General features: G+C 43.5%; 1 protein-coding gene across 4 annotated transcripts in view; it reads left to right on the forward strand.

Annotated features, from left to right (window-relative positions):
* The window catches only part of FBF1 (Fas binding factor 1), a 612463-nt gene that overhangs the window by 164887 nt on the left and 425272 nt on the right, over window positions 1-22304 (forward strand). For all 4 annotated transcript variants that reach the window (XM_085616959.1, XM_085616957.1, XM_085616961.1 and 1 more), the window contains one exon: window positions 20132-20234. In XM_085616959.1, the coding sequence (XP_085473085.1) occupies window positions 20132-20234 (103 nt within the window). The remainder of the gene's footprint in view (window positions 1-20131; window positions 20235-22304) is intronic.

Below are 22304 nucleotides of genomic sequence, written 5' to 3' on the forward strand. Positions count from 1 at the left end.
CAGGGTATAAACAACCATGGGACGAGACCCAAGGCAACGTACAAAGTCAAAATACACCTGAGCACACCCAAGTAGAGTCACTATAATCCAAAGGTTTTAGTCAGAACCTCAGCAATATGAATAGTAGTTTGGAGTGACCTTTGTTTTCTCTTTTTTTTGTAATTGGATATAAAGAAGTTTCCCAATCAGGTCCTGTTGCAGATTATTTTATTCAACAAACAACAGCGCAGAGCAGCAGCAGCCGACGCGCGTTTCGCCCACCGGGCTTTTTCAAGGCTGCAGGAAAATATATATAAAATAATAATTGTACAGTCATCAAATATAATCAGTGAAAATCACCGCAGTGAATAAACACATAGAAACGCCCTTAGATATCACAAATCAAAATTACAAATAGATAAACACTTCTGTCATTGGTTACGTATTCTTCCGTCCACATAGATAACAGACAGACGTAGGAGACGCAACTCAAAACCTCTAATGACATGATTGGACAGGATAGCACATGATGATTGAGCCAAGGCTGAGCAAAAGACATTATTTCTGTTAGGATCAAAGAAACACCATCCTAGTTCTGATAAGACAAACAGCACGCTATGTCAGGTTAGCCCATCTTAATGCATGCATCTTAAAAACTGTAAGAGAGCCTATATGAGTCTCCTTTCAGTGTGATCAATATCACACATGACCAGATCTAGTCGAAACCTGATTGCATGTAAGTAATACAAGAACAGTTTTTTCTATAAGTCATCATGACACTCCAAAAAGTCAATGACATAACTCCAACAATATCAGAAAATACCACCACCAATACACCGATAGTGCAATAGAACAACTTTGTGAATGATACTTTACATTACAAATATTTCTCTCACCTAGTAAATCATACCAACGTCCCCTGAATTGATTAAAATCATGCGCTGTGAATCCGTCACTATCTGGATTAATTCTGATAGAAGAACACATAAGAAAAGGAACAAATGTTGAAGCCGAAACTGGATATAAAAGTGAGTTTGGTTATACTCACAAGCGTTTTAGGAGTCATTAATAAAACTGTTTCTCACCCTGTTAGATCCGTGTCCACTTTAATGTTCTTGTCGAGTTTCTAAAAGGCAGCCTGGGACACGTAATCGAGCCGCATCACATGTTGTGATTAAGGTACCCCTTCAGGTGCGGGAACCAAAATAAAGGACCTTGATAAGCCCTATATTAGACAATATCAATAATATAGTTTTACTAAAAGTGCCCAAAAGTAAACTTAGAAAATTCTAAGTATTAAAAAACAGAGGACGAACTACATCGTTAAAACTAATGTGCTCCCGTGAGCGTGTCTGGCTATGTATTGGGCGTGATAGCATGGAGCATGTACACTCGGATCCGGCGCTAAGTTCTTCGGAGCAATAGATCGATATTATCTCGTTTAGGCTTTACCTGAATGTCGCAGCAGTGTCCTAACGAAGACGCGTGGCAACTCGGCGTGTCTGTAAACGCGGGTGCCATTAGAACCGTCTATTTAAATCTTACTCAACAGTCATAGAAAGCGGACTTGGTATTGTTGTACCATTCAGTATAGCGCGATTTCGTACAAATAGGTACTTTTGCCTCACTAATACTTTTAGAGTTTTAACTTTTGGCCATAATGTAATTTACTTGTGAGCATCGCCCATTAAGAGGCATATCATGTATTAAAAGTGACAGTAGTCTAATAAACATGAAAAAAAGACTAGCTGCCCTCGTCAATGGTTGGTATTTCTATCTGAATATTGGATGCGAGTATCAACCCACTGGAATTAAATGTGCAACTAGCTCCTGAATTCTCATGGGCATGTATGAAAACAATACGTGAGGAGCATAAACATGCTGAGAAAATCCCCTGATGACTAAATCACTGCGGGGAAAGACTTGTAACAATATAGTCAAAAAATGCACACAACTCATAGGTCGTGCACCTATTCATTGTGATCAGCAATTAGTACAAAATGTATGTACAAGGTCAAGAATGTCCTTGGTGTCACAAGCACATATTGACCATGCATCTATTTATCAGACAAGCAAAAGTACCGATAACCTGTCCAATACCAGTAACAGCTAACGGAGGACTGGAAAATTAAGGACTCACTCCAAATGTTGATTTGGTAATATTATGAAAGTGTCGATGGACAAAAGAGTTAAGAAGGGCTAAGAGCCCAAGGTATACTGATACGGGATCATGTAATCACATGCCAATCAGCCATTACAATGTTAGAGAAAGAAGAAATCAGCAGATATAAGGAATAGTGCGTATGTCAGTAAGAGGGCATATGGGTGTCTTAACTTGATTCATAAAAATTCACACAGCTCTTTATCACGATTTAACCCGTGTTCCACCGCCCTCAGTCTGATGATCCAAGTACTCTCTAATTTGCGTAACTGCGACGTCATGTCGCCACCCCGTACATTCTGACTTAATGCATCTATGCCATGGAAGCCAACTTTCTGTAGGTCAAATGGTGTGTGTTCACTATTGAAATGGACTGCCAGAGGATATTGTATATTGTTGTTTCTGATGGCACGAATGTGTTCTTGAATCCTCTCCTTTAAAGGTCTAATTGTGCTTCCAATATATATTTTTGTGCACACACATTTGATACAGTACACAACCCATTTGGTGTTGCAATTGATAAATCGTCTGATGGTATAAGTTTTCTCAGTGTTATATTTAAAAGTGTTGATTTTGTGAAGTCCATAACAACATATATTACACAAACCACACCTAAAAAAACCATTAGGGGCAACGGGTAACCAGGTAGATTGCTGTTCGGGAGGAATGAAACTCGGGCACAGTTGTTGTCTCAATGTTCGCCCTCGTTGGTGGATCATCTGCGGTTTTGGTCCAATCACACCCTGTAGGCTGATATCATGTGTTAAAAGATGCCAATGTTTTCTCAGAATCTTATACACATCTGAACTCAGACTAGTATATGGAGTGATAAAGGCACTCTTTGATACTTTCGAGCTTCTTCTCTTTTTTTTAGTAATAATGGATAGTAAGTTTGTTCTGCTGACTTTGTTGGCTTTCTGTCTTGCTGATTTGATTATGTTCCTGGGGTACCCTCTCATTTCAAATCTTTTCTCTACAATGCTAAGTTCTTTGTCAAGGGAAGTTTCAACGCTACAATTGCGTTTGATACGGAGCATTTCTCCAAGCGGAATAGAATTTATCTGTGAGGATGGATGTGCACTACTGGCGTGCAAAATCGCATTGCATGCTGTAGCTTTCCTATAGGGTAGACTGACAAGTCTACTGTCATTCACTTTGATGGTTAGATCCAGGAAATTGACCTGCTCAGTGCTCTGATTTTTGGTAAATGATAGGTTGTAGTCATTATCATTGATGTAAACAAAAAATTCCTCTAGGGCACTGCTGGATCCCGCCCAGAAGAATATGATGTCATCAATGAATCGTCCCCAGTATAGGATATTCTCAACCAGATGATCAGGACAATTCCTCCAAATGTGGGTATGTTCAAAAAGACCCATATACAGGTTTGCGAAAGATGGAGAAAATTTAGCTCCCATTGCCACTCCTCGTACTTGGCGGAACCAACAACCATTATGGGTGAAAATATTGTTGTCTGTCTCTAGTTTAATCATTTCTACCAGCATCGTGGTGTGTTCATACAGATTGATGGGTCGACAGTCTAGGAAATGTTGTACAGCTGTTAAGCCCCTATCACAAGGTATACTGGTATACAAGGAGCAGACATCCATAGTAACCAGAAAATGATTTGGTGCCCATTCTACATCAGCAATTTTGCTTAGAATATCCCGTGAGTCTTTAATGTAAGATGGTAAGTTGATTACATGAGGTTGTAGATACAGATCGATGTATTCAGAGATTTTTTCTGTCGGTGAATCAATGCCCGAGATGATCGGTCTCCCTGGTGGGAAGGCACCACCTTTGTGTATTTTCGGCAAGATGTATATGCACGGATTGGTTGGTTTGGAATTGAATAGATATTTGAATTCTGTATCTGAAATTAAACCCAATTCTTTCCAATGTCTAAGACTGGTCTCAATTTTTGTAATGGTCATGTTCATGGGGTTACTACTCATTTTGACATAGGTGGTGTAGTCTCCCAATTGTCTATCAATCTCTTGAATATAGTCAATCCTGTTCATTAGTACGACGTTACCTCCCTTGTCGGCTTCTCTTATAACAAGGGAGGCATCGCCAACAAGCAAATTCAAGGCTTTTCTCTCATCACTAGTAATGTTTTGTTTGGTCTTTATGTTCCTCAAAAGGAAACGATCCTCAAGTTTATACAGATCTCTAAACACAAGTTCCTGGAAGATGTCAATCGCATTGGGGCCTGGAAAGTGGGGGGTAAACCTGGATTTATTTTTTAGACCACTGTCTGAGTCAGAAAATGTGTCCAAGTTCAGTTCACTAGTAATGTTATCGATCGACATAGGAGTATCATGTTCATCCAGAGATAAAAGGAGTTGTATATCCTTTATGTCCCTGATGGTTTGGACATTGTTAGGATTTTCAATAGTCCCTGGCTCTGGCGACCAATTATGTTTGTCTAGAAAAAATTTATGAAGTTTGAGTTTCCTAGTAAGTTTAAAACAACTCACATGGAGTGTTGTGAAGTTGGGGAAAGAACTCGGACAAAAACCCAATCCTTTGCTGAGTAATTTTATTTCATTGTTAGTCAAAACATGATTCGACAGGTTTACAACATTGATTTGATCAGTGCCACTTATATTCACTTCATCAGTTACATTTGCTGTGTACGGGCCCCCGATCTGGTTGTTACTCCCATTCTTTCTTTTGTTGCGGGATCTCGATCTACATTTGCCCCTCCTGGTTTTTGTGTGCTTCTCTCTTTTTGGAATGCTTGTTTGTTTCCCTTCCTGAAGCGTTGCAATTCTAAAAAAAAGGGGTCTGCATTGTTGGATAATTGGGGGCCTTGAGCACCAAGTGATTCACTACTCGTAATGCTACTGATACTAGAAGTGTCAGAATTTTCAGGTGTCTCTAGTCTCTGGGGTCTATTATCAACAGATGTTGATGGTCCGCTCGTTCTAATGTTATCGAACTTTTTCGCAAAAGTGTAGACCCTCCCACTTAGATAGTCTCTCTCATCCCGTTTGATTTTTTGTGACTTTTTCTCTTTTAAATAGAGTTGATGTTTGTGTATTTCTTCTTTGAGTATGATCAAATTACGTCCTGTCACTTCAGGTAGATTCAAATCTTGGATTTCTTTCTCCAAGAGTGAGATTTCTAACAACAATTTTTCACGTTTCAAGTCTGCATCTCTGATAAGGATGTCCATCATCCCCACCGATGAGTTAAATAGAAGCTTTTCCCATTCCTTGAGGTGTCCTGCATTTAAATCCTCAAAGGATGGGAAAATCAGGATACGCAGTCCCCTTGGCACTTGTTGTTTTTCAATGTATTTACGCAGGACAGTAGCGTCCCACCATCTTGAGAGCTCTTGTTTTTTGAGCCTCTCCAGTCTTAGAAATTTCATTTTAAGTCCTTCCTTTCCAGAGTCCCTAGTTGATATTGTTGGAGTTATGTCATTGACTTTTTGGAGTGTCATGATGACTTATAGAAAAAACTGTTCTTGTATTACTTACATGCAATCAGGTTTCGACTAGATCTGGTCATGTGTGATATTGATCACACTGAAAGGAGACTCATATAGGCTCTCTTACAGTTTTTAAGATGCATGCATTAAGATGGGCTAACCTGACATAGCGTGCTGTTTGTCTTATCAGAACTAGGATGGTGTTTCTTTGATCCTAACAGAAATAATGTCTTTTGCTCAGCCTTGGCTCAATCATCATGTGCTATCCTGTCCAATCATGTCATTAGAGGTTTTGAGTTGCGTCTCCTACGTCTGTCTGTTATCTATGTGGACGGAAGAATACGTAACCAATGACAGAAGTGTTTATCTATTTGTAATTTTGATTTGTGATATCTAAGGGCGTTTCTATGTGTTTATTCACTGCGGTGATTTTCACTGATTATATTTGATGACTGTACAATTATTATTTTATATATATTTTCCTGCAGCCTTGAAAAAGCCCGGTGGGCGAAACGCGCGTCGGCTGCTGCTGCTCTGCGCTGTTGTTTGTTGAATAAAATAATCTGCAACAGGACCTGATTGGGAAACTTCTTTATATCCAATTACAAAAAAAAGAGAAAACAAAGGACACTCCAAACTACTATTCATATTGCTGAGGTTCTGACTAAAACCTTTGGATTATAGTGACTCTACTTGGGTGTGCTCAGGTGTATTTTGACTTTGCACCTTTTCTGATATGTAGGGCTTGTTTAGTATTGTCGCTAGTCTGTCTGCAGGGGATAAAGCCTGCTTGATCCGGGTCCACTAAAAAGGGGAGGTATTTATTGCTCCTATGAGCTATAATGCTAGTGTATAATTTTAAGTCTATAATCAAAAGAGAGATGGTCCTATAAGAGCTGCAGCGTAGTTTGTCTTTACCCGGTTTGAGCAAGACTATTATAGAGCCCGTGAGCATCTGAGCTGGGATCATCCCCGGTTCAAAGAAGGAGTTATAAAGGCTTGTAAGAATGGGTGCTATTATTGAACAATAGGACTTATAGAAAGCCGCGGAGAACCCGATGGCCGAAATGACCTCCTCAATGAGAATGTCCTTGTCAAGGTACTCCGCCTGTTCTGGGAAGAGCGTGGAGGTTTTAGCCTCACTGAAATACTGAGATCCGGCCTCTGCGTCTAGAGATTGGTAGTTATATAAGTGCGCATAAAATTCCTTGAAAGCCTTCGCTATGTCAGGACCGTCGGAAACTAGATCCCCCTGTGTAGAATAAATCGCCGAAATACCCTGATTTTGTCTTTTGCCCCGCAGAGTGTTAGCCAATTGGCGGCCGCATTTGTATACCCCCATGTAGTAAGAGTGGTGCAGGCGAAGGGCAGCGTATTCTGCCCTGTCTGTATCCAACGCTGCCAGCTGAGTGCGGGTGTTGGTTAATTGGCGCCAGACCCTAGGGGCACCCGTGCGCTGGTGTATGGGTTCAAGTTCTAAGGTCCTTTTGGTAAGCTCCTCTCTCTTTTTCCTGCGGATCTTATTGTCTGCTCAAGCTATTGCAATGAGTTCTCCTCGTATAACAGCTTTAAGTGTCTCCCACAGTACCGCGGGTGATGTCTCGGGGTATCATTGTGTGTGTGGTAGTCTTTAAGTGAGTGTTGGATTTGCTTTATAACATCTTTGCGATGCAACATGGAGTCCCTTAAGCGCCAGAACTTGAAGGGAGGGATAGCCAGGGAGAGACACAGCGAGATCTCGACCGCCCGTGGTCAGACAGCGTAGCTGTGTGTATATCTATGTCTTTCAGGAGTGAACGGAATTCTCGTGTTCCCAAGAAGTAATCTAGCCTGGCATATGTTTTATGTGCATTAGAGTAGAATGAAAATTCCTTGGACTGTGGGTGTTTGGCCCTCCATAGATCCACCACTCCTAGCTCATGTAATTGCACCTGCCCTTCATTTGACAGAGCCCCTGTCTGGCCATGTCTCTGTACTGATCTATCCAGTGAGCTATCAAATACTAACTAAGTTGAGTTAAGTAGTAGCACCAAGTGATCCCCGGTTCCCAGCGCCCTCCCCAAGGCATTATGTAGAAACCCCTCTTGTTTCTCATTAGGAGCTTAAATTGAGCCGACCACTAATAACCTCCCGGCTAGGGAGAACCAGTGCAAGAGAAGTCTGCCCTTGATTTCTTCGACCTTCTGCTCGACCACTCCCCTAAAGGATTTGGCCACCAAAATTGCCACTCCTGCTGATTTGGAAGGCGATGAGAAGAACTGCTGTGGAAAGGCCCTTGACTTCAATCTATGGCAGTCCCCAACTAGGAGATGAGTTTCTTGTAACAGGCAGATATCTGCAAGAGGACTCAAGGTAATTGAGTATTGCCCTGCGCTTAATCGGATTATTGAGACCTCGTACATTGAGTGTCTTTTTCATCATATCTTGGGCGGCTCCTCAGAGTACCCAATTCAACTAGACAGAGCTCACCGGGTGAGTCCCTCCAGACAGAACACTTCTAACCCATGAAAAAGGTCACGGACAAAACCAAAGATGTCCTCCCCCTCTGTTTTGGACGCCACACCCCCGAGATGTGATTGCAAGTCGATGTGCTGTTCCCGGAGATAAAGAACTTCCTGTTGTAGCGACTCTGTCTCCTCTTCTCGGCCCCCTTCTCTGTCCTCCAGCTCCGACACTCGCTCCCCCCGAGCGTCCACGTCACTCCGAGTCTCCTTAATTTCTTGCATTTTAGAGAATGTAGCTCTTCTCGTAAGGACGTGAACAGAGCCTCCATAAATGTGCGGGTCACTGGCTCTTCTGAGGATTGGTCAGCTTGTGACCCTAGCATGCCTCACTGCAGATTTGTGTCCTCTGGCGTGGTCACCCCTGGGCGTCAGAGTAGTTCTTTTATTGAGCCGTCTTCTTTGGAGGGACTCAGCCGGTGAGCTCTGTCCAGTTGAATTGGGGACTCTGGGGAGCCGCCCAAGATATGATGAAAAAGGTCACGGACAAAACCAAGGATGTCCTCCCCCTCTGCTTTGGACGCCACCCCCCGTATACGCACATTGGTTCTCCAGGAACAATTCTCTAAGTCTTCGAGATGTTATTGCAAGTCGATGTGCTGTTCCCGGAGATGAAGAACCTCCTGTTGTAGCAACTCTGTCTCCTCTTCTCGGCCCCCTTCTCTGTCCTCCAGCTCCGACTCTCGCTCCCCCCAAGGGTCCACGTCCCTCCGAGTCTCCTTAATGTCTTGGGAGAATTCACGTTTTAGAGAATGTAGCTCTTCTCGTAAGGATGTGAACAGAGCCTCCATAAATGTGCAGGTCACTTCTGAGTATTGGTCAGCTTGTGACCCTAGTATGCCCGACTGCAGATTTGTGTCCTCGGGCGTGGCCACCCCTGGGCGTGAGAGTAGTTCTTTCATTGAGCCGTCTTTTTTAGGGGGACCGGACACCATTATGATGGTTCCAGCTCCTTTTGCTATAAATGTTCACCTGGGTCTCAATGCCTCCTCTCACCCTGAAACCGGGTGGATTCTGTGACTGCTATGATGTAGGTAGAGCTTCACCTCTTGCGGGCGCTGCCTCGCTGCCCTTTGCGAGCCACAGCTGGTAGGTGTGCAAGCAGCTATGGGTCTCGGAGCTCACTGGGCTTGTCAACTTCACGGGGGAACCCCCTCCTCGCCTCAGCAGGTCAGGCTCTCCCTACGCGCCTGGGGACAGGCGTCGTTTTTGTGTTGGCTCCCAGTGCTGGAGGGGGCACTTTGCTCCCGGGTTCCTCGGTCCCTCGCCACCCCTTCTTACTTCGGGCTCCCCCGCATGTGATGTTGAGGAGTAGGCCTGGGCTAAATTTCCATTCCGCTCGCGGAAATTGCGATAATTTGAAATTTTCGCATTCCGCAGCTTAGCGATAATTTGTTTCTTGCTCGCGCTGTAAAATAATACATTCTCGCGCGCGATCGCCTTACCTGAATCCCCGCGTTTGCCGACAAGTTTTCCCGATCCGGTCGCGTTCTCCACAAGATGTTTGATTGTTGGTAGCCATTTGCGCTGTCTCGCGACAGTTCGTGCCCGCAGTAATGTCATTGGTCGCGCGATCACGTCTTTCTTCTCGCGATCATGCACCGCGAGAAGAGTGAAAACAAGATGGCCGCGCCCGCGAGCAACCTCATGGGTAAGTTGGCGAGCCGCGACCACGCAGAAAATACCGCGAACGGGCGGGAAAAAAACGTTCGCATCTTCGCGATATTTCCACGTGTTTGCGGAGATTTTTAACATTTTCGCGATAATTTGCAAAAGTCACTTTCGCAAATTCCGCCCACCCCTATTGAGGAGTTTAAGTTTCGCCCGAGATTTAGGCCACAAATATCACAGCTGCCGCTTCCCTCCTTCAATGGCTGCTAGACAGTAGGTACTCAGTCCGGGCCGATCCACCCGGCGAGTGGGAGAGATGGAGGACGGGTCCCGGAAGGGCTTTCTAGCGGCTCCGCTCCGACTCCGTGGGCTGCTTTCCTCCCCCCGCTCCGTAAGTGATTTAAATGTACTCAGCCCCAGGTCTTGCTTTCAATTTCTGGTCCTCGCGCCTTGCCGAGTGTTTCAGCTAACCTCTGTGGAAGCTCGGTGGAGGGGGAGTGTGCTGCTAAGGCTGCCCTCAGGTGTAGCCTTCCTCCTCAGCCCTTCGGAGTACGAGGCCGTGGTGCTTGCGTGCCTCCGAGTCCCGGGCATGGTTTACGTACCGTGGCCTGCGCATCGTCCCTCTCCTGCTGCCGAAGGCGTTTCCCTCCAGGCTCCCCCAGGACACGAATTCTGGGATTCCACAGCCTCCTGCTATACCACAGGCTCTGATGCTCACTCCGGTGGTAATAACCACTAGTAATGAGTGGGTACCCCTAGATTGATTGAGGTAGAGCAAAAGGGGAAAGAAAACCAATAAGACAAGAGGGTGCTCCACCTATCTGAGTTCTATAAACGCTAATAAGTCGTTAAATCAAAAAAATCATTCAGGCCAGACCAAATATGCAAAAGGAAACGAATGAGCTAATGCATTATTATGACAACATTTATTGATTTTTTTGTTTATATTCCAAACAAAAGCGATTTGGTGTCAGAATTCGTAATTATTATATAATAAAATATGTACAACACAAATATCCCCAAAAGTTTAACAATTTAAATGGACAGCCTGACAACCCTCATTCATCCAACTCAAACATTCAAAGTCCCATTCACAGCCTGATTTAATACTCCACTGATCTCGCTAAAACTTTCAATCTATATCAAACGAAATATTCCGACCAAAAGATGATATGGATAATTTGTATCAGTTCAGAGATCAAAGAATAAGAAAAACACGCCAACGCGCGTTTCGGTGCTGTCACCCTTTCTCATGGGTGTCACCTTCTTCAGGGTGTGAAAAGTGTACGTTTCAGGGTTCCAAGGGGCCTGTAAAGTGATAAAAAAGATGTCCAAAACATACATATTGTTTGTTGATTAGAACTAAGTAAGCAATCTATAAACCAATACATATGTAGCAGTAATATTAATTAACCGCCGCACGAGACATAAATGGCCTGGCCTGAGGACAACAAAACTTGATACATGATAAACTAGCCCACATAATAAACTGCACAAAATCAATAAACTACATACAAAAACAACCAATGTTCGAAAGGTATAGATAAGATAAGATAAAAGACAAAAGGAACGCTGAATAAATGAAAAAATTATAAAAACACCAAACATTGAAAAGACAAATAAAAACAGAACAAACAAAGACAACAAAATAAGGTAGTTTAAAAAATAGTAAAGAAATAAAGAAAAGTCAGAACAGTATAGACTAGAGATGGAATTCAAAAGATAATTACTTATAGTTACTCTAACGGAAGGGGATGGACAGAGAAGGGTTTTGAGCTAAATACAAAAACTCACCAAAGCGTAGAAGCAGAAAAAGAAATCCCGATGGGAGTGTTAGGAGTGATGAATCCGATGTGTCTGTAAAATAAATGTAATATAAAGGGGATATAGAGGAAATATCGCAGGGCTCAATATGAAAAGACCGTAAACGACATACAAATAAAGGATACCTAACATAGAAGAGCAGCAAACAAACTTGCTTGAGGATTCGATGAAGTAAGGAGATACGGTATTGGAAAAAATTTATGTAACCACGCTGAAGATAGAAAGGGTTTCACGCAATGCGTTAGTTTGCTCTGGACTGTCGTCTATCTGAAAGAAACAGAGGAAACAATACAAACGATAACCAGGACACATTACATTGTATCAATTGCAGGATACTAATGTAAATATTTTCAAAAAGGTTTGTTTAGCAAACAAAAACCGGTCACAAAGGGTAATATTACAGATAAAAATATCCCTGCAGATCGCCGCTTACTCTAAGAGGACTGGCGATAAGTTGGGATAAATAAGACAGTGCTCAGTTGTGCAAAAAGATCCGTATAGATGTTTGCGGATCTTCAAAAAGAGCAAACTAGCGCATAAAACACCTGGACCTAGTGAGATGATAATCACGTTAGGACAGACACGCTGCAATATAAGCAGCCAAAAGATGTGGTGTAAATCGAGTAGAGGGTACCTTTAATCTGCTAAGCAGTCACGTGTAGATGAAATGAACGCGTTAGTTCCGAAAGATTCCATCCGCTTAATGAAGATGATTTAAGTAGTCCAATTTAAACTCCTAAAATGATAATAAACAGGAGCTAAGGATAAACATAAAAGATTGAAGGCTAACAAGAGCAGAATTAAAGATAGGTGAGAATGATCGGACTAGGCGATATCACCTGACAAGTAACTGTTGAAGATAAAAGGAGCTGGCCACTCGATAAGGTCATGGACGCAAACGCTCTGCCAATAACAGTTGTAAAATGCTCGCGAAAACTAGCGGGATTTAAATAATGCCGAGGAGACTGACTGGTTTGAAAACAGCCCGGAAGAAGGATCTCGGAAACACGTGATAGTGGCCAGAATTTAAACAGACAGGATCCCAAAAACATAGATACTATTGTAAAACATGGGCAGATAATTTCAAAATGTACATGAAACACGATCCTTATGAGAAATTAAAAAACAAGAGGACCCCTAGACAAAGTAACAAAGTAGGTGGCAGACAAGTTAAAAAAATAAAATAATTAATAATAAAAAATCAAGAAACAAAAAATGCAGAAAGGTCCTACCCATAGGTCATTGTAATGGAAAACATTTATTCAGAAGCGGAAATCTACTGGGTAACAGAGGCCCAAGAATGTTTCACGGAAAATACACGGGGATTCAGGACGCTTAATAGAATGTACAGCTGGTTAAAATGAAAACCAGGAAAAGTCTGAAGCGAGAATAATTAACTGCTATTTATTTAATAGCATTTTCCTATAGAAGGGATTCATTCAGGCCATTATTTTTGGCGTCCAGAAGAAAAATCCAGAATACCTCCCGTTTTTTCCGAATGTTGTTGTCATCATTGCCTTTGTGGCAATGTATTTTTTCCAAGATGGTATAGCGTAGATCATTTTCACTGTGTTTGGCCTCTTTCCAATGAGACACCAAAGGGGCTAAAAGATTCCCACGTCTAATATTAGACCTATGTTCTCCTATGCGAACTTTGTATTCCCTAGCTGTTTCTCCAACATAGGGAAGTTCACACGGGCACAGGATAACATAGACGCAATTGGAGGTTCTACAGTTGGTCATTTCGCGTAGCTTGATGGTACGGTTGCGGATTTTGATGTTGTCGTTTACAATAGCATTGGGACATGCATGCATGTTCCACACCTATGATGACCTTGGATAGGTTGTTTTCCTCACTCCGGTGGTGCTTGAGCCCCGAAAAGCGATGATTAGGGCGATGGCGGGCAGGGGAGTCGTCGAGGCACTTCCTACCTCTGCGCCATCTTGGCCACGCCCCCTCAGATGAGACTTTTAAGTAGAGTTGTGTATCATCGGCATATTTATGAATCTTGATGCTGTTATCTGTGATTAAGCAAAAGACACACAATTGATGGACGGAATGCAGAACAAATCTAAACATTCACCCCCAGTCAAGAGATCTGGGTTAAATCCATCATTTTTTTGCTCACCATGCCACCCCAGTTTAGACCTGGCTATATCCAAATCAGTCTTGACCCTGTGCCTCATGGGAACAGTCCAGCCACAACTGCCAAGCCAGGTCCTCCCTGGACAGGAAACAAGCATCATAGGACCGGTTTCGGGGTTTCACTCCTCTTCAGCCTGGATAGCTTGAGTCCAGTGGCACAGTGAGCCCAGGACCCACGTCTGGGCATACCTGGCACACTTAGGGCGAGAAAGCAAAAGACACACAATTGATGGACGGAATGCAGAACAAATCTAAACATTCACCCCCAGTCAAGAGATCTGGGTTAAATCCAACATTCTTTTGCTCACCATGCCACCCCAGTTTAGACCTGGCTATATCCAAATCAGTCTTGACCCTGTGCCTCATGGGAACAGTCCAGCCCGAACTGCCAAGCCAGGTCCTCCCTGGACCGGAAACAAGCATCCTAGGACCGGTTTCGGGGTTTCACCCCTCTTCAGCCAGGATAGCTTGATTCCAGTGGCACAGTGAGCCCAGGACCCACGTCTGGGCATGCCTGGCGCAAATAGGGCAAGAAAGCAAAAGACACACAATTGTGATTAAAGCACTAAGTGGCTGCAGGTAAAAGTTGAAGAGGATAGGAAACAGTATAAAACCCAGGGGGCCTCCACATGTAAGAGATTTTTTGTGACCTGGAGGTGTCCATGTGAACAAATTGGTGTCTATTGGAAAGTTAGGAGGAGAACCACTGAAGGACATTACTGGTGAATCCCATTCACAACTCCAGGGTGTGTGTATGGGTGGGATGGTCGACTGTTGTAGGGAACTGAGAGACCCAACAATATCAGGAGGCATGGGCATCTTCATCTGTGGTCAGGAGGGCATCGTTGATGATGTGTAAGGTGGACGTCTCCTTGCTGCAGTGTGATCTGAAACCGTACTGGTAGTCATGCAGGAGATTTTTAGCATTGACATGATCTTAGAGTTGAACATGGACTGGTTTTTAAATTATCTTGCCGATGAATGGTAGGTGAGTGATGGACCAGTAGTTGGTGAGGTCATCAGAGTCTAGTTTAGGATTCTTTAGGAGTGGGAGGATCTGGCCATAATTGAGAGCTTTTGGGAAGATGCCTTGAATGAGGGAGGAAGGGACAATGTTAAGTAGGGGTAAGAGAGCTTTCCGAGAGAGCTTTAATGAAGGACGAAAGTAAGACGTCATCTTTATAAGAAGTGGCTTTTAGGGACTCTGTATGTCAGCCAGATCTGGGAAAGATATGGCTTTGAAGGCTGACCACTGCGGGATTCTACCAGAGAAGTTGGGTGTGAGTAAAGACCAGGCTTGGTGTCCTTGCTGTGCTGTTTAGGGTGTGAAGAATAGGTGGGCCTGGCAGGGATTTAATGCAGTTCTTGATTGTCGTTAACAGTGTTATGCTTCTGTTGGTGGCTTCCTTGACGGTGATGGTATAGTACTTTGCTATGGCTAATGTGATAAGCTGTTTGGATGCTGCGCTGATGGCCTTCAATATCAAGAAGCCCTCAGGAGTTCTGTTTCTCTTCCATTTTCATTCCAGTCTGCAAATAGATTGTTTTTCAGCAGGGGCTTTAGAATACAAGGATGCTGAAGGCTCCAGCTTGCACTTGCGTGTTTTAATTAGGCCGTGGACTTTCACAAAACAGTCCCAAAAATTGTTGAAGTTGTTCAGAAGGGTGTTGGCATTGGAATTGGAGCCAATGAGTAAGAAATAAGTTCAATTATTAGATTTTCTGTGGTGAAGTCATTGAAGGATCAGAAGGTTTTGTCCTTTCTTTTGTGTTTACCTTGATTCTTTGGTTGTACCCTGATCAGGAAGATAGGGATAGCAGAGTTGTCAGTCGAGTCCAAGCTTATTTGTGGTTTGCATTGGATTGTTTGTGATGTTGAAAAGACTAGATTGAGGATGTGGCCTTTGTAGTGTGACATGCTGTCCTACATTGAGTGTGTCGATGAGGTTGAAGAGTGTGTCTCTTTTCGTGATGCCAAGCATGAATCGGTCCCAGATCCTTTAACTGCTGCCTCCCCATAGCCGATATTTCCCTCATCGGTGCTCCTGCTGCGAGCACATAACTAAGTTGATATCCCGCTCTGCCAGGATTAAGGGATCCAAGGAAAATTCCCCTATGACCAGGCTGGTCTCTTTCAGAAAGGTTTTTTGTCCTTTGTTAGGAACCATACACAGAAGCCAGACATCCCATACACCATTGACTTCTACACACCTATCCTCTTTGTCCTTTTTTCTGCCACCTGTGGGTTTATCAATGTTCCCAACCTATTCTCTTCATAGAAATTTAAGATAAGTATGTTTTGGTGATTTGGCAGGAACTTATTCTCGCCTGATCATTTTGTGGAAAGTGTGTCTCTTGAAGTAAGCAAATGCCTGACCCCAAGGCAGATAGCTCCTACAAGTCACTCAAGTGTTTGGGTTGTTCAGTCCTATATGTAGCAACTACCTGTAACATCATCATGTCACAGTTTCATACAGTTCTCTGTACTCTAACCCACTGATGTATCTTACATATGTGGGTGTTTGGGGAGTGGGGGGCAGGATGCTTTATGCCGTATGTCAGGTTTGTCTCTCTTCCCCTCTCATCTATCATCAATACCCATAGTCAATTCCAACAATGATGATAAACAACTAAGCAAAGTTTGAATCTCTACCACTAGGATGCCTCTGGAAGTTTAAGGACTCTGAACAACTGTGTAGACCCTAAAAGAGGCAATAGGTTTAAGAGTTAACCTCCTTCCGAGCTCCCACATATGTGGACTCCCACCAATAATTATATGTCCACTATCTTGTGAAGGCCCCAGGAGTAGCTCAAGGTGTTCTTATCAATCGCAGCTGCTGCTCGCCTCAAGTCACTGTTGTCTTGTGTGTAGGTGTCAGAATCTCTAATGACCTGTGCAGGTGCTGAAAGATGCTCTCTCCTTATTCACTGTCATCTCAGCTGAGCTCAGATAATTCCCACTGCATTTCTGGGAGATCCTGTGCCACCTTTCACTAATTGTCAGCAGGGTTCACTTCTTCCCAGAAGAGGGCCTCAGTCCCCTGCAAGGTCTAGTCCCTATGCAGATTGGAATGTTTTTAGTGAAGGAAAGATGCATAGTTTTTCTTCCCACTGAAAAAACGGTGTAAATGAGTGGCCTCATCGATGTCTGATGCCCTTTTTCCATAGGAGATTTGTAGCCTGCTTAAATGCCTTGCATTTTGCTGAATTACTGAATTACTGAGAAAATGTATTGTAAAAAGAACTGCGCACCAGTGTAAAAGATTGATCCCCCCTGGTGTGCTTTGTCCATGATCCTCTCCTTGTCGGAAAAGAAGTGAACACTCACTAGGCAGTCAGGCGGAATGTCTGCCCGGTGACATTGGAGCCACTCTGTGTGCTCTACCATACTTAATGTGTTCTTCTCCTGCTCCTGCCAGGAAGACAAAAACACACTGGCCCATGTTGCCTGCTTCAACCTAACTGTTCTCGCCTGGGATGAAGATTTCTTTATTTCTTTAGTGATTGCAGGATTAGTGTTGCTTTTCCATCTGTAGCATACCTGGTTGAAGGTGCTCACAATCGTTGACCTGCTCATCTTGTTCTCGTCCAGCATATGCACTCTATATTCCTGCTCGGAGATGTCTTCTCGTAGCTCCACTTTGACTGATAGTATTTAGTCTTCAAGTTCTTGAAAGGCTTGACGAAGGAAACGTTTGATAATGGTTCCCCGTTTTGTCTGGAATATGTTGTCTAAATCATCAGACGAGTTCCTCATTATGGTCTTTCCAGGATAACTGGTAAACTTACAGATGGCTCCCTGCTGGGAACGTCTTTTATGTTTGAGTCTTTCCTGCCTCATCCTCTACTCATGGTAAGATGGGCAAAGACAACAGAGCCACTGGCGTATTTATGAGGTATTTCCTCTCAACTCCCCGGTGTGGCAATATCTTACCTGTTATGGTTCAGGGTACCTTACTTGCGCCCTACAGTGATCTGGGCCCTGTGTGGGAGGAAGGCCACATGCAGCCAGTGGACCAAGATTAGTCACTCTGCATCCGTTGCAGCCCGCTGGGAGAAGGACTGTGGTGTGGAAGACCCCTGTGTCTATCCGCCAAATAGAAGAGTGCAGGTGGAGTTGCTGAATCACATTCCCCACTAGGATTCTGGCCACCCCACCCTCAAGCAGAGTTGGTAAACTTTGTCGTCTGAGGGCTGAGTGCATTGTCTCCAGTGGGGAAGAGGTTGTGTAGTGAGAGTTGCTGTGCAGCTGTATGAACAAAATGTGTCCCATGAATTGATCAATGTCTTTGTCTACAAATACACACTCATGCCTTGCATCAGTGCAAAATTACATAGGAGAAGGATGATCGCTGCCCCACCTGCCATTTCAGTCCTTAGGTCTCACAAACCTCATTTGTGGGACTTGTGGTCGCCCAGTCCTGGTAGAACGGGGTAGGTGTGTACGAGACACGGACTCGGCGTGTCAAACGCGAGGAACTCCTTGCGTTCATCTACCAGGAACTGCAGTGGAATATCCTTAAGAATTGCTAGGGTAGACCGAGCTGCAGGTAATACCGTTTTGTGACAGAGATTGCACACTGTTTATTTAAATATTAGTTTAGATGTAGATAGACTAACATTTTTATTGGTCCTGAAGAATCGCCAGAGAACTTCTCTAAATGGAGCGAGAAACATGTCGACCTAACTGAGGCAGTGTATATAACTTAGTTAATAACTCCGAGTTAATAACACTAGACCTCAGAATCTTTTAACTAGGGGAGAAGACTTCCTAATAAATTAGTTGAGTAAGTACTTCGACCCCTATTTTAATACCCACACATCTTTCATCTACATCACTTTAGAGCCCCACACACGCACGCATCCACCGGCTTCATTGGATTTAAAAGATCTCCATAAAAGTGCTCCTTGAACAAGAGCCCGTCGGGTATTGCACCAGCCGACTCGACGCAGGAGCAGCCCGATGATGATGCAATACATTCAAGGGGGTAACGTAAATTACGATAGCCCTGAGTTTGTGTGAGGGCCTCAAAATCCAGTATTTTAAGTGTCCGTGAACACATTTTTCCCTCCCCTTTCTCATATCTTCCTGTCAGGAACAGCCTTGTTTTTGTTGTTGTACCTATCCAGGGAGACTCAGCTGACTGTCACTGCAGGTCACCATGAACATGCAGCCTCCATCCTGCAGGTTCACACTCTGCCCCTCAGCTACCTTGTTACAGTTGTCACTCCCAGGCTGAGGTGCCATTCCCAGTCTCACCTCTGTGATGAGTAGTTTCTCTCTGCTTCTAGACTTTGTGACAGGACTAAAACACAGCTACATTGTGGTTGCCTGGTGGGGACCTTAAGCCACTAACCTATCATTTTTGATTGCCTGACCAAGCCAATCTTGTCCTTTTTTTAAAATCCTGCTTCCCTGTTGACCCCTTGTAAGTCTCTCCCTCTTATACCATTCTACGTCTTCCAGTCTGACTGTTGCAATCTTCTACCCAAGCACTCTTGTTTTTCCACCCCTTCCCTCTTTTATTATACTTTCCGTCTGACCTTCTGCCTTTTTCCCCCTCTATCTCCCCCTTTCTCTAGCCCTTTTTTAAAATATTTTTTAATTTTTTAATTTTTTTTTAAATTCTTTTCTCTTTTTTCTTTTCTTTCTCCTATAAGTCTTTCTGTCTGTTCTCTAATTTAGAACGAGCCTAGAAAGAAAGCTGCCTATTATTCTACCTGTGGTCCACTTAGCTCTTTGATTAGCACTTGTTGCTTCAGTGATTGAAAAATTTAGCTTTCTTTCAGGAAGGTCAATTCTAAGGCCATCTGCTGTAAGTGGCATTTACATATTGATTTATCTGTGCGAGCATCTTCTGTACTCATTTGGCTGCACATTACTGTACACATATAGAACCATGAAGCTGTGACTCTGATATTTTTATAAGTATAATCTTGTAAATTCACAATCTAGTGAAACACCAAAATATGCCAAAGCTGCACTCTTCCCATATAAACATTTAGCCAAGTTGGGAAGTAAACACGTTGACAGATAAGGCTTCAGGCCTACAATTAGGCATATGGTTCAGATTTATGATGGTCTTGCATGCTGCAGAAATATGTGTCATAGTATAGAGGTTGAGGTACTGGCCAGCTCAGGTAACAAGATAGCTCTCCATGCTATACCAAAGCAGTTTGATTAAATTACGCATAAAGGTCAATGAATGGTTGCCCTCCTACCCAGTTAGTGGATTGTATTAATAACATAAAACGTGGCCCCTTAACAACTGTGCAATTGATTATTCAACTAAATTAACTAATGGTTCAACTAAGTCAGGTGTTGGCTTTAATTATTTCCGCAGTAAGTTGAAAATTGTGACGCGATATCTGTGATTTGGCCGAAGAAAGGGTGACCTGCTTGTGAAGTGTGGTAAACTAGTCAGTGCTTTTTTCTTAACAATTGATTTATAATCTCTTTTATTTTGAAGAAAAAGAAGATCCATGGGCAGAAGATGACTTTGTGTTCGGTTCTTATCAACCCACCATGTCTTCCACTCCTGAAGGCCGTCAGTCACGCCGGCAGTCTGTGAGGTACACCAATATGTGTCTCTAGTTTGGGCTTTTTAATTAATTTGATTGCATTTTCTGACAGAAGACAATCCTAATAAAGAAAATCTAATCACATACTGCAAAACAGAAATTCTGAGTTTAATCACAACAAGCATTGGCATAGCCAATAGGTCTCGCCTTTGGGACCTTAGAAGTGTTTAGCCATGCAACAGTTGCATAACTAAATACTTATAAGGTCCCAAAAGCGAGACCTATTGGCTATGCAAAGCGGCCATGCGGGATCACGATCAAACACCAAAGCGGCCGCGAAAGTGAAAGTAATTGCGTTAAAGCGCGGCGCCCGCGCACATGCACTGTAGCTCTAGGCTGGCCTGGTAGCACTTTTTGGAGCCCTCTCAATAAGTCTCGCCAGACCAGCGCATGCGCTGGGTCAGGCGAGACCTAAAAATGGGGTGGTGGACCATGCACGTCAAATGAGTTTAGTTTATCCTGAAACCACAGAAGAATAAACATTCTGATGGATACTTCGAACTGACGATTCCTCCCATTGTGAAAATTCCCAAAGCGCCAGACTGGATTAAGAAAAATACTAAAGCATTACTCCTGCACACTGGTCCGTGGTGCAATGTAGCTCTGCACCAAATTTCTTCTACTCCGGAAATGATGAATGGAGCAGCATATAAACACCACCAATGCATGCTGATGTCCGTTTCTTTCTTTTCCTGCCTTTAGATCCAGAGCTCTATTCCTTTCATCATTTTCTTTTTCTCAGATTTTTTTCAGTATGCAAGGGAAATGCCCCTTCCTAAAACAATAAAGTTTAAACCTTGTAGGGACTGTCGCCAACTATTGTAGAAAGATGGTGATAACAAAAGTTTATTGGGGCACATGTCCTTAAAACCTTGACAAACAGTAAAGCTTGATAGAAAAAAAAGCAATTAAATTAAAAAAATCTACAACTCTATGAGACCAAACCAGAGAACTGGAGAGAACTAGAGAGAAGCGCCAAAGTTCGCTAGGCGGTCTTTAGTGTATGTTGATTTGTTGGTGCTCTGGAAAATACTGCTTTTAAACCATTTTAAATGTTTTAAAAACGCAACCTCTGCTAATAAAAACCTGTGTTTGAATTTGCACATGTATTTTTAATAACTGAATCTGACCTGTTTTTAAAAAAATTGAAACCGACCGGTACCTGTAGCACTTTTCCCTTACCGACGCACCCTCCCAAGTCATCCGCACTTCCGCTTGCCCAACACGGTTTAGTGTTTAGGGGGAGAACAGCTGCCGCTATGCAGAGCTGATTGGTTTAGGGGCGGAAGGGGAGTACCTAAATCGCCACTCTGGAGCGGACTAGCAGCGAGAACTAGAGAGAAGCGCCAAAGCTCGCTAGGCGGTCTTCAGTGTATGTTGATTTGTTGGTGCTCTTGAAAATACTGTTTTTAAATTGTTTTAACTGTTTCAAAAGCGCAACCTCTGCTGCTAAAAACCTGTGTTTGAATTTGCACATGTATTTTTAATAACTAAATCTGACCTGTTTTTAAAAAATTGATACCGACTGGTACCTGTAGCACTTTCCCCTTGCCGACGCACCCTCCAAAGTCATCTGCACTTCCGCTTGCCCAACGTGGTTTAGTGTTCAGGGAGAGAACAGCTGCTGCTACGCAGAGCTGATTGGTTGAGGGGCGGAAGGGGAGCACCTAAATCGCCACGCTGGAGCGGACGTGCAGCAGGCGCGCCGAAAGCACCCCAAAGGCAAGCCCGTCTGCGCCTGTCTGCTTCCGACCGGGTCCAGGGGCCAGGACCCCTGGTCAGTTGTTGTTGTACTCAGTGAAAGAATTACAGACCTTAGCCTCAGGAAACTATGCTCTAAGCAGCAACGTTGTAGCTAAGATGAGAGAGGTAAAAATCCTGAGGGAAGATGGAGGTGGCAAACCTATGATCCCACCTCCAGTATCCCGTGAATACACCATATCCAAAAACCTGCCAAGGTTGAAGGTGCCGATCCTTAACACTTGCTCCTTACAGAAGAACCACCTTGAAGTCTTCTCACTCTTGCAAGATGGGGACATAGACCTCCTGGCGCTTACAGAA

Source organism: Triturus cristatus, chromosome 7, assembly GCF_964204655.1.
Source record: "Triturus cristatus chromosome 7, aTriCri1.1, whole genome shotgun sequence".
Taxonomy (NCBI): domain Eukaryota; kingdom Metazoa; phylum Chordata; class Amphibia; order Caudata; family Salamandridae; genus Triturus; species Triturus cristatus.